Below are 11,997 nucleotides of genomic sequence, written 5' to 3' on the forward strand. Positions count from 1 at the left end.
TCATCTTCTGTTTTTGAACCCACGATTCTTATTAAATCTACCTTTAAATCCACCTCTATGATTATTATTATTAAATTTTCTATCTTTTAAAGAATTATCAACTAATCCAATTTCTCTTGCTAATGAAGTACCTAATTCAACTCCAAATTTTTCAACTCTTTTTAAATCCTTTTTAGCTTGTTCTACACCTGAATCATCACCAAATTTTTCAGCTCTTGAGATTTTTTTTTGTAATAATTCAATTGCTAATTGTTTTCTTTCTTCTGCTGTTAATACTTTTGGTTCTTCTTTTGGTTTCTCTTCTGATTCTTCATTTCGTTGTGATTGATTTTCTGATAATGTTGACTCTTCTTCTTTATTTTCACTTGATGTTGTTGTTTGTTCTGGTTGTTCAGTTGTTGTGGTGATTGATTCTTCTACTTTTGGTTGTTCAGAGGTTGTTGTTGTTGTTGAATTATCTGACTCTATTAATCTTGAAACTAAATCTGCTTTTTTCCCCTCAGTACTTAATCCTCTTTCTTTTAATATTTCTTTTAATTGAGCTACTGTTTGTGATGAATAATCCGACATGTTTGAAAGTATTGATTAATTTATTTTTATATAAAAGCTAGAAAACTTTAATTTTATTTCATGTTTATGATATTTCTACGTTGAAATTAATTTTTTTTTTTTCTTTCGTAATTTAATAAATTTTGTGTAATATTTAAGTTCGTGTTTATATTTATCACAACGATAAGATGAAGAAATGTGTAAACCTTGATACTCAAAAGAACTACAAGGAAACATAAATTCCAATTGAAGTCAATGTATATTGAATTGGTTAAATATCTTTAATATATCAAAGTTTAGCGAAGCAAGTTCATGCATTTGTTGCTTTGACATGGAATATGTTTCAGCCACGCGAAATGTGATCACACGTATCGAAGAACCAAATATTTTGAGCTAGGACAGCGAATATTGACCTATAAATGGTACTTCAATGTCCTTGCAGATTCTCGTAAGTCATTATTCTCAATTAGAAATAAAATCAATTGTACCCGCATTTGCTAAAAAATTTGAAGATGAGTTTAGCTTCATGAGATTGACTTTAAATTAAATTAAAGTTTAATCTTCTCCCTCAAGGTTCAGTGATCATATGTAATAAAAGCTTAGGAAGTGTGAACAAAACCAAACTAATCATACTCACCAATTTCCAAAAAGCTTATCAATTTGTTCTGAAGGATAGCTACTCGTTCTTTATAAATCCACATAAAAATTTTAATTACCTACTACAAAACAATTTTAAAATTAATAACCAATAATAATATCAACATCCCAAGATTCACAATAATCAACCCAATAAGAAAAAACCTAGTAGCAGGAAATACATCATTCATTAAAAAAATTTGAACTTGTAAATACCTATAGAATCCCATAACAAAAGTTAAAACACCCATTATAATACACATAGGAGCTAATGGTTTACCTAACCTTGTTATTAAATCAACAGTATCTTTATCATATAATGATGACATTGAATTTTGTTCATTAGTTAAACTTGTAGGTAATGGACTCGAGATATTTGAACAATTTGATTTTTCTTCTAATCTAAAAAATTGTAAAAAACCTATACCAAAAGTTATAAAAATTAATGATGTTCTTATCCATGCTAATAATGTTCTTTCATTAGCTAAATGGTCTCTTGCTACTGATCCTTTGTTTTCTATAATTATTTCCCATTTAAATAAATCTTTAGTTAATGTTGATGGTGTTTTTAGTTTTTGATGTGATTCTGGTTTTAAGTGTTGAGGTTGAGGTAGTTTTTCCTCTTGGTTTATGTTGTTTTCTTTTGATTCCATATTTAGTTTTTTGTTATATCAGTGGCATTGCTTAGGTGAAGGTTGTATATATATAGTTTAAAATGTTTAAAATGGCTTTTACTAATTGCTTGATAACGTTTGAAATAAAAATAATTTTTTTTGCAGATAATGTTAAGAGGTATTTCAATTTATTAATGTTACATTCTTTTACTTTTATCAAATCTAAACAATTTTATATTAAAAAGTTTAATAATACATTTATTTTAGAAATTACAGTTACATATCTATTTAAAATTAATCTTCCATTGCATCATCATCATCATTATTTTCATCACCAGTGTTTGTAAACATTAAAGTTTCTCCATTATCAATAATTTGCCATAATCCAACCCCATCATATTCAAACATACAATCATCTAATTGTTGTTGTGTAAAACCTTTAGCAATAACTCTATCTTTGATTAATTGCATAGATAAATGTTTTTTCAAATTTCCTGTTGAATCATCTATTGATAAATTTCTAATAATTTGGAAAATTTTTGAAGTGGTTGATTCATCATCTCTAATTTCTTCTTGATCTGAAAATAATGAAGATTTGGAAACTTCAATTAACCTTAAACTTTCATCAACATCTTCCATTGTTACTATATTTGAAAATTTTAATCTTGCTGATGCTTGTGATAATCTTAATATACCTAATAAAGTTCTTGGTGTAATATGACTGAATTTTTTAATTGAACCTTCATTTCTATGAGATTCTTTTCTCATATTTATATATGATTGTACAACATAATCTCCGACTTCTTTAGGAACTATTGGTCTATAAGTTCTTGCTTTTGATATATATTCTCTTATAGTTTTTGAATCAATTGGTTCAAAATCTTCTTCTCCATCTTCATTATTTATAAAATTTGGTTGTTTATTATGCATATGAACATATGTGACATGTCTTGCTAACATTTCATCATTTTCTCTATTCGGTTGATCTAATATTAAAAACATTATATCAAATCTTGATAATAATGCTGCTGGTAAATTAATATTTTCATGTGGTGATAATTTTGTATTATATCTACCATATAATGGATTTGCTGCTGCTAATATTGAAGTTCTTGCATTTAAAGTAGTTGTAATTCCAGCTTTTGAAATTGAAATAGTTTGTTGTTCCATAACTTCATGAATGGCAGTACGATCATTTTCTTCCATTTTATCAAACTCATCAATACAACATATACCATTATCTGCTAAAACCAATGCACCACCTTCTAAAATCATTTCATCAGTTATTGGATCTCTCATTACTGCAGCAGTTAAACCAACTCCTGAAGAACCTCTACCAGTAGTATAAACAGATCTCGGTGCAATTTTATTTATTGCTTTTAATAATTGTGATTTAGCTACACCTGGATCTCCCATAAGACAAACATTTATATCACCTCTAATTTTTAATCCATCACCAATTTCTTTTGTAACACCACCACAAAGTAACAACAATAAGATTTTTTTAACATCTAAATGTCCATAAATTTCTGGAGCTATTGATTTTGCTAATTGATTATATATATCGACATTTCCATATCTTAATTCCATAATATGAGAATCTACATTACCTGATAAATCCATTAATTCATATTGTTTCTTATGTTGTTTAACATATTGAGCTTCTAAATATGTTTCAGTTAATAAACCAGCTTTTAAAGCTCTATACCCAGTATATGGAGATGGCATAAATATACCACTTACATCAACAGTATCACCAGGATTCATTGATCTAACTAAATCTCCATTTACATGAATAGTTAAACTTCTTGGAATATGTCCCACAGGAACTTGATTTGACATTTCTTGAATTTTAACTTCTTGAAAACTTGAAAATTTTGAAGCTCTTGTTGACATAAATAATTGACCTTTATTATTATCTGCTGAACAAACTGGTGAATTACATACAGTTAAAGGAGTGAAAACTTTTGAATTAACTTCTTGAAAAATTTCATAACCACATTTATCACAAGTATATGCAATAACTAAAACACTTGGTTTAACATCACTTACTCTTGTAACTATACCTCTTACAGTAATGTAATGCCCAACAAATTTCCCCTTTGTTTGTCTAACTGATAAAGATTTATCATATTCTGATACTGGTGGCTTAAAATATAAACAATATCTTCTTGTTAATTTTGCAGGAAATAAATGTAAATCTGATGGATCTTCCATATCAACATATCCATCAATTGGTTGAGATAATCCATCTCTTAACATATTAAATTCTTCATTTGATTCTTGTTGAATTCTTTGGTTTCTTAATTTTCTTTGATTTAATATAACATCTAATACGTCATCATGATAACTTATATCTTTCGTTGGTTTTGGTATTAATTTATCAATAACATCACTAAATACTTCAATAAATCTATGAGTATTTTCCATTACAGTTTGAAATAAACTTCTCAGTTCTTGATATAATGAAGTTGATTCAGCATCATAATTTATTAAAAATTTTTTAAAATCTTCTAAATCAATATTTAATTTTGTTTCATCTCTATTTGCAATTTTTTGTAAAATTTTCATATATTTACCTTGATGTAAATTATTAATTTCTTCTTCTTCTATATTTATATCACCATCTTCATTTTCTTGTATTTCTTCAATATCTGTTGTTGATAAACTTTTATAATTTTGAATAAAATCTCGTATAATTTCTTTACAATCTTTATAATTTACTTTTAATTGAATTGATGGTAATACAGCAGCTGTAGTTGTTAATGTTGCCATTGCTGATGATTAGTGATATTAGTTAAACGAATGTATAAGAAAGTTTTTAAGATTAATGAATTGATGATTAAAGTAAATTAAATAAATTTCTGGTTGTAAAAAAAAAATAATATCTAATATTAACAAAAATCTTTAAAACTTCAAAGTACGCGACGCGTGTTTTTTAAATTTAATTTACGCAATTAATAATTAAACTTAAATAGGAAAATTAATTAATTTACTGAGAATATACAATTAGAAGTTTGTATAGTTTAATCAAGTTATGAAGATTAAAATAAGACTTAAAAAAATTAATTGCATTAAAACAAACTTATACAATTTATTATACATAACTTATACAAAATTAAACTGACATTAAATTGACTAATGCAAAAGCAGCAGATTTTTCTTCTTCATTTACATCATCATTTGATCTATTAGATTTATTATTATTATTATTATTATTGACAACATTATTGATATTACTTTTATTTATAGATTTTGTTAATCTTTGTTGTCTTAAAAATTCTGGTCCAATACTTTGCCAATCTTCTTCATCAGTATCACTATCTTCAATAACAGATTTATTTGATTGACCATTTATAATTTTTTCTTGATTTAAAGTTGATCTAACATGTGATTCATTAAATGATGATTTTCTTCTATTTCTATTTGCTTTTGCAATATCTTCATTGTGTATATAATTTGAATTTTGTGATGATTGATGATTTAGACTATTATTATTTCCTAATGAATTTATTGGTGAACTACTTAATGCAGGATTTGATGAATTTCTTCCTATATCATCTTTTGAATAACTAAAACTAATTGCTGGTGGTGGTGAATTTATTGATACAGTTGAATTTCTAGTTGATGAAGCAAGGTAATTATCTAGATTTTCTATTGAATTCAATCTTGATCTTGTTTGATTTAATATATGTTGCAGTGATGGATGATGATGATAATGATAATTTCTTAATGTAGAAGGTTTTGATATTGAATTTGATGGAACTGAAGAACTTGATTTTCTTCTTCTTGAAGATTTTGAATCATATGATGATGCTCCCGATGCTGATATCGGTGGCGGACTTAATTTAGTTGGTACTCTTTTGGCAAATTTTATAGGTGGTGATGATTTATTGGATCTTCTTTGATTTGCACCTAATTGAGTAGATCGTATTGATTCATCAAATGTAAACATTTCTTCATCTTCATTTTCTTCAAGTAATGCATTATCATCCTCTTCCTCTTCTTCGTCTTCTTCATCATCATCATCATCTGAATAACTTAATCTTTCATCTTGATCCATTTGTTCACTTAATCTTTGTCTTTCATCACCCAATAAATTCTCATCTTCTTCATCTGAATCTTCATCACTATCTGAAGCTATTGCATTATCAATGCTTTCGTTTGGTAATTTCAAATTATGTAGATTTTTAACTTGATTTGTTATTGATTCTCTTCTAAATTTATCTAGATTATTATTTGTAGGTGTAGTAGTATTACTATTTTTCTTTTTTGACCAACCTAATTTCAAATTTGTTTGATTTCTTAGATCATTTATATTTATCATTTTTTTATCTCCTTCTCCAAAAGAATGTGAATGAGATTTCTTGGTTTTCTTTTGATTATTTTCTGGATTTAATAATTGTTGTAACGGATTTTCAGATTTTAATTGATTTGATGTCTCTTGTTGTTCTGTACCTTCAGTTACTATATAATCACTATCAACTTTTCGAACTGCCCATTGACCCCAACCAATTTTTTCAAATACAACATTATTTATTGGATCAGTTTGTTCCATTGCTGCCATAATTAATCTTCTTTGTTTACTTAAACTTAATAATTCAAATGATGATACTTCTAATGATAATTGTGAAGTTATATGTCTTATTGGTAAAGGACCTTTTCTAATTAATAAATTAGCTAATCTTGTTGGAGTTATTTTAGATGCAACTTGAATACCTTCAGGAGAACTTGTTGATAAAATAGATTTTTTATTATTTGTATTATCAACATTCCCGTCTATTCCATTTATATTCTCATCATTTTCTGATATTAAAGAAGAAAGTGGTGGAGATAAATTTGTTTGATTTTGTAAATGATTTGCTTTAGTGATGCTTGGATTATTTAGTAATTCAGATTTAATTGGTGGTAATTGATTATATTGTTGTTGTTGTTGTTGTTGTTGTTGTAAATTGTGTGGATTAAATGGTAATTGTGGGGTATTTTTATTAATACTATGAAGTATATGATTATTATTATTATTACTTGGAATATTATTATAACCATTTGAAGATACATTGTCAGTATTATTAATATAATTTATAGATGGCATTTTATTAATATGAGATTGTTGTAAAATTTGTTGTTGTTGTTGTTGATTAGTGGGGTTTGAAAAATTATTAGTTGTGTTATGACTATTATTACTATTATTACTATTTTGAAATTTATTATTATTATTATTATTAATTGTATTAGTATTAGTATCAATTACTTGATTAATAATATTTGATAATGAAGTTGGAGAATTAGATGACATTTTATACATTGATATTTTGAAATGAAATTTTAAAAAATCAAAACGTAATTTAATATGTTTATAAATATTTTAAATTAAATTAATTTGTTGTGTGTTTATAAATTGTATTATTTTTTTTTAATTTAATTTTTAAATTTAATTTTATTTTTTTTATTTTTTTATTTTTTATTTTTTCTGTTGAAAAATTTGAAAAATTATTTGACTTTTATTTTAAATTTATTCTTATTAATAAATAAATAAATTTCAGTTGAAAAGATTGAGTAATTATTAAAATAATACCAACAATAATGAATAGATGTTATAAATTAATTAAAATCAATTAATAAATTACATAAAATTCTAATTAATTCTATATTTATAATTGTGTTTGATATTCTTTAATGTAAAAAGTTCTCAATTAATTTTTGAGTACAAGATTAATTTTAAAAATATGACTATGATTTTGTGAATCTAAATATTTGAAAAAAGTGAATAAATAAATAAATTTTGATAAGATAAATTAAAGAAAATAGTTTAATTTCAATTCAATTGAAGTAAATAATTAAATAATATTGGACACCTTAAGGAAATTCAATTAAGCTAAATTTATTGATATAATTATAATTATTTTAAACCTTGTGTTCTTTCTAACAAAATTAAAATTTACCTTTACTACTAAATAAAATTAAATGACTAATTTAATAATAATAACCAGTGTGTATAAGGATAAATGAATAAGAAATTATTAACTATTTTAGTTATTTCTTTATTTTTCTCGAACTTACTTTGACCTTTTTTTTGTTTGTGTGTCTTACAATTCTTAATCGGATTTGTTCTCGTATATTTCTCTTATGATTGCTTTTAATTAAAAGTATTGTATTATTTGTTGTGTGGTTTTTAAATATAATTTAATTTAATATTGCAAATGAATAATGTATTCAAAAAAGTCAACTGTTATTCAAGTTTTTGTAGTATTATTATTATAATTAATTTGTTTCTAAATTAAGTTATAATTGTTTGTATTTATTTTTTAATTTTCGTTGTCACTTTCTTTAAAAAATTATTTATTATAAATTGACAATTGCGTTTATATATATAGTACGTAGATAACAGGGTAATGACAAAATATTATCAAGAATTTAAGAATCATTGATAACTTCAATAATTAGAAGAAATATCAACCTGTCAAAGGTGGTACATTGATACTTCCTTATTGATGCAATAATATGATACCAAGAAGTGTATACGTATTATTTTTCTTACTCCTATAATTATAAATCTAACTAAAAGAATTAAATAATCTAACTAAAAATTTAAAAATTTTAGTAAGTAGTACAGCCTAACTAAGCCTAACTACCAACTATCAAAATATATATAAATTAAATGACCAATTTTTTAATTACTTTAAATGTCAAAAAACAATAGAGTCATTACCAAATTTTTCAAAGAGTTTGCAAAATTAATCTACCCAACTACTTTGAGGTTTGTTACATTACGACTATAAGATTAACTTATCTACTAAATTTTTATTGTCAACTTATGTCATTAAAAAATTAGTGAATTGATTTCCCCCTCCTTTTATATAATAATTTATTTTTTTTAAATTAAATTAAGGTTTATGGGGTAGTTAGGGGTGGTTCACGTGAATTATTTTAAGAAAAAATAAAAATCTCTTCATTTTACTATAATTTGTTTAGTCTATTAGATTATACAATGATAAGTTGTTTAATGAGATCATTGATACATCTACTATATAACATATATATATCTATATATATCGATTTAATTATTACATCTCTTTTACTTTAAAAGTCCATTTACCATTCTCAGAATTATAACTAATAAATTCCATATCTGGTAAATTTTTTAAATTTTCAACATGTTTTTGAATTAATTTAGTGTTTTTTGAATCTAATATTGGTAATTTATCTTGTTGATTTAATGGCCAACAATTATCTAATGTAATTTTTGCAGGTAAATTTAATCCTTCACCTAATTGAGGTTTTAAATCATCATCTGGATAAACTATACATGATTTTATATCAAATATTACTAAATTAAATAATTCTTTTAAATTTAAATATGTTGATAAATCTATTGGTTCTAAAAATTCAATTTCTCCATAATTTTTACGACCAATTTTGAAATTAGAAATTGATTTTAATTCTATTAATGATTTTTTTTCTAATTCTTTTATTGATGGAATAGTATAATAACCATCTTCATTATCATTTTCTTCATTTATTATTTCTTCTTCTTTTGTAATTATGGAAGTTGATTTTCCATTTTTATCTTTGACTTCTACAGTTTCTTTAATTTCATCAATTTCTTTATCTTTATCATCTATTGTTTTATTTAAATTGAATGATACTTGCTTAGTTTCGTTGTCTTTTGAATCACCTAAAAGTTTTGTTGTTGAATTATTATCATTATTTTTTGACATTACTAATTTTTTAAAATTATTATTTGGTTTAAAAATATCTGATGTAATTATTGCTGAATCAGTTATTGATGAAAATAATTTATTTGATTTTGTTTTAAAAATTTCATCTTGAATTTCTTCAATTGGTTTTTTTGAAGGTAATACAGTTATTTTAAATAATGGTGTAATTCTTTGTGATGTACTACCTAATGTAACTGGTTTTTTATTGGCTTTAGATTTATTTAATAAAGTAGCTTGTGGTTTATTAAAACCATTTGATTGTTGTTGTTGTTGTTGAGGGTTACTCGTAATTGATTGAAATAATGGATTACTTCCATATGGATCTTGTGAGTTTATATTAGCTAATGATTGAGTTTGTTGTTGTTGAGTCTTTTGCAAAAACAGTGGTTGTGATGAATTTTGATTTTGTTGAAATTGTTGATTTTGTTGTGAGTTCCCAAATAATCCACCACTTGATGATTGATTATTACCAAATAAACCTCCACTATTATTTTGTTGTTGATTAGTATTATTACCAAACAATCCTCCTGATGTTTGAGTGTTTTGTTGATTACCACCACCAAATAAACCACCAGATGTTGTTGCTGGTTTTGATCCGAATAATCCTCCAGTAGTAGATCCACCACCAAATGCATTTGTACCTTGTTGTTGTTGATTTGAACCACCAAATAATCCACCTCCTGTATTAGATTGCTGATTGTTAGCACCGAATAATCCTCCACCACTTGGAGCTGCAGGTTTTGAACCAAATAAACCACCAGTGCTCGATTGTTGATTGTTATTATTGCCAAATAATCCACCACCACTTGGAGCAGCTGGCTTAGATCCAAATAATCCTCCACTTGTACTAGATTGTTGGTTATTATTTCCAAATAAACCTCCACCTGTATTGGATTGTTGAGTATTACCAAATAAGCCACCACCACTTGGAGCTGCTGGTTTTGAACCAAATAATCCTCCTGATTGCTGATTTTGATTATTATTTCCAAATAATCCACCACCACTTGATTGATTTTGATTTTGATTTTGATTTTGTTGTCCAAATAATCCACCTCCAGAAGTTGAACCGAATCCTGTAGATGGTTTAGCCCCGAATCCTGTATTTTGTTGTTGTTGACCTCCACCAAATAATCCACCTCCTGTATTACCTGAACCAAATGCCCCAGTTCCTGTATTTGATTGTCCAAAACCTCCACTTGTATTACCACCAAAAGCATTATTTGTATTTGAAGAGCCAAATAAGCCACCACCTGGTTGCTGTTGTTGACTATTGTTTTGACCAAATGGTGATGATCCTGTTTGACCGAATCCACCAGTAGTAGATGAACCAAATCCTCCTGCGGTACCAGTACCAAAACCTCCTGGTTTTTGTTGACCAAATGCATTACTTGTGTTTGATGAACCAAATAATCCTCCACCACTAGTAGTATTTGAACCAAATGCATTTGTAGCAGGTTTATTAGCACCAAAAACATTACTTGTACTTGCACCAAATGGTGAAGATTGTTGTTGTTGAGTTGATCCAAATCCTGTTGAAGTTTGATTAGTTGAACCAAATGGTGATGCAGGTTTATTGAAACTTGAACCAAATGCTGAGCCAGCATTAGCAGTTGAACTTCCAAATGGTGAAGTATTATTTTGAGATCCAAATAACCCACCTGATTGTTGTTGTTGTTGTGGTTGTTGTTGATTTGATCCAAAACCAAATCCTCCGGATGTTCCAAATCCAGTTCCAGTTGCACCACCTGCTGGCGGAAATCTTCTACCTTGTTCATAATCTTTTAATCTTAATTCTTCAAATGAGAAATTTTGATATTCTGGCATACAACATATATTTTGGAAAACATTACTTATATTTGCTGAATCCTTTTCTGAGAATGGTGTGAATGGTTTAACAGCTGTACCTTCATTAACCTTGGAGTCTGTTGAGGTTGTACCAAATGCATTTGTTGTTGATGAGCCAAATGGTGATGAAGTTGTGTTATTTTGAGCTGGAGATCCAAATCCAAACCCAGTTGAAGTGGCGGGTTTTGCACCAAATATTCCTCCAGATGATGATGAGCCAAATCCCGTGTTGGTATTGCTTGCTCCTCCAAAAAGTGATGTCCCTTGTTGTTGTTGCTGTGCTGGTTGACCAAATGGTGAAGCTGATGTTGTTGTTGCATTATTTGATCCAAATAATCCTCCACTTCCTGTAGTATTATTATTACTTCCAAAAGCCAGTGTAGTTGTATTATTTCCACCTCCAAAAACATTATTCGAACCAAAAGTTGATGTTGGATTAGTTGTAGTGTTATTACCACCAAATAAACCTCCTCCTGTATTTGTATTACTTGATCCAAAAGGTGATGCATTGGTAGTATTTGTATTTGTATTTGCACCACCGCCAAACGGTGAATTGTTTGAAGTATTACTACCAAAACCACCAAATGCTGAGGAAGAACCACCAAACATTACAATTGATTAATTCTAAAAGAATG

The 11,997-nt window shown here is 26.7% G+C and overlaps 5 protein-coding genes across 5 annotated transcripts; all 5 read right to left on the reverse strand. All coding sequences in view use genetic code 12, as the record gives it.

Annotated features, from left to right (window-relative positions):
• Positions 1–570, reverse strand: KGF54_003469 (uncharacterized protein; the record flags this gene model as incomplete). Its single annotated transcript, XM_051764060.1, has 1 exon — positions 1–570. One exon carries the CDS (start codon positions 568–570, stop codon positions 1–3), a length of 570 nt encoding a protein of 189 aa, XP_051619529.1.
• A 698-nt stretch (positions 571–1,268) lies between these two features.
• Positions 1,269–1,838, reverse strand: KGF54_003470 (YidH family protein; the record flags this gene model as incomplete). The annotated part of the gene is made up of 1 exon (XM_051764062.1): positions 1,269–1,838. One exon carries the CDS (start codon positions 1,836–1,838, stop codon positions 1,269–1,271), a length of 570 nt encoding a protein of 189 aa, XP_051619530.1.
• Positions 1,839–2,093: 255 nt separating this feature from the next.
• CDC47 (DNA replication licensing factor MCM7) lies at positions 2,094–4,574 on the reverse strand (the record flags this gene model as incomplete). Its single annotated transcript, XM_051764063.1, has 1 exon — positions 2,094–4,574. The coding sequence occupies one exon, from the start codon at positions 4,572–4,574 to the stop codon at positions 2,094–2,096; it is 2,481 nt and encodes an 826-aa protein (XP_051619531.1).
• Positions 4,575–4,917: 343 nt separating this feature from the next.
• Positions 4,918–7,104, reverse strand: STB3 (Stb3p; the record flags this gene model as incomplete). Its single annotated transcript, XM_051764064.1, has 1 exon — positions 4,918–7,104. One exon carries the CDS (start codon positions 7,102–7,104, stop codon positions 4,918–4,920), a length of 2,187 nt encoding a protein of 728 aa, XP_051619532.1.
• A 1,759-nt stretch (positions 7,105–8,863) lies between these two features.
• On the reverse strand, positions 8,864–11,971 carry KGF54_003473 (FG-nucleoporin; the record flags this gene model as incomplete). The annotated part of the gene is made up of 1 exon (XM_051764065.1): positions 8,864–11,971. The coding sequence occupies one exon, from the start codon at positions 11,969–11,971 to the stop codon at positions 8,864–8,866; it is 3,108 nt and encodes a 1,035-aa protein (XP_051619533.1).
• Between the last annotated feature and the right edge of the window lie 26 nt (positions 11,972–11,997).

The sequence above is a fragment of the Candida jiufengensis genome (genome assembly GCF_024610255.1).
Source record: "Candida jiufengensis strain CBS 10846 chromosome Unknown scaffold2, whole genome shotgun sequence".
NCBI lineage: Eukaryota > Fungi > Ascomycota > Pichiomycetes > Serinales > Debaryomycetaceae > Lodderomyces > Lodderomyces jiufengensis.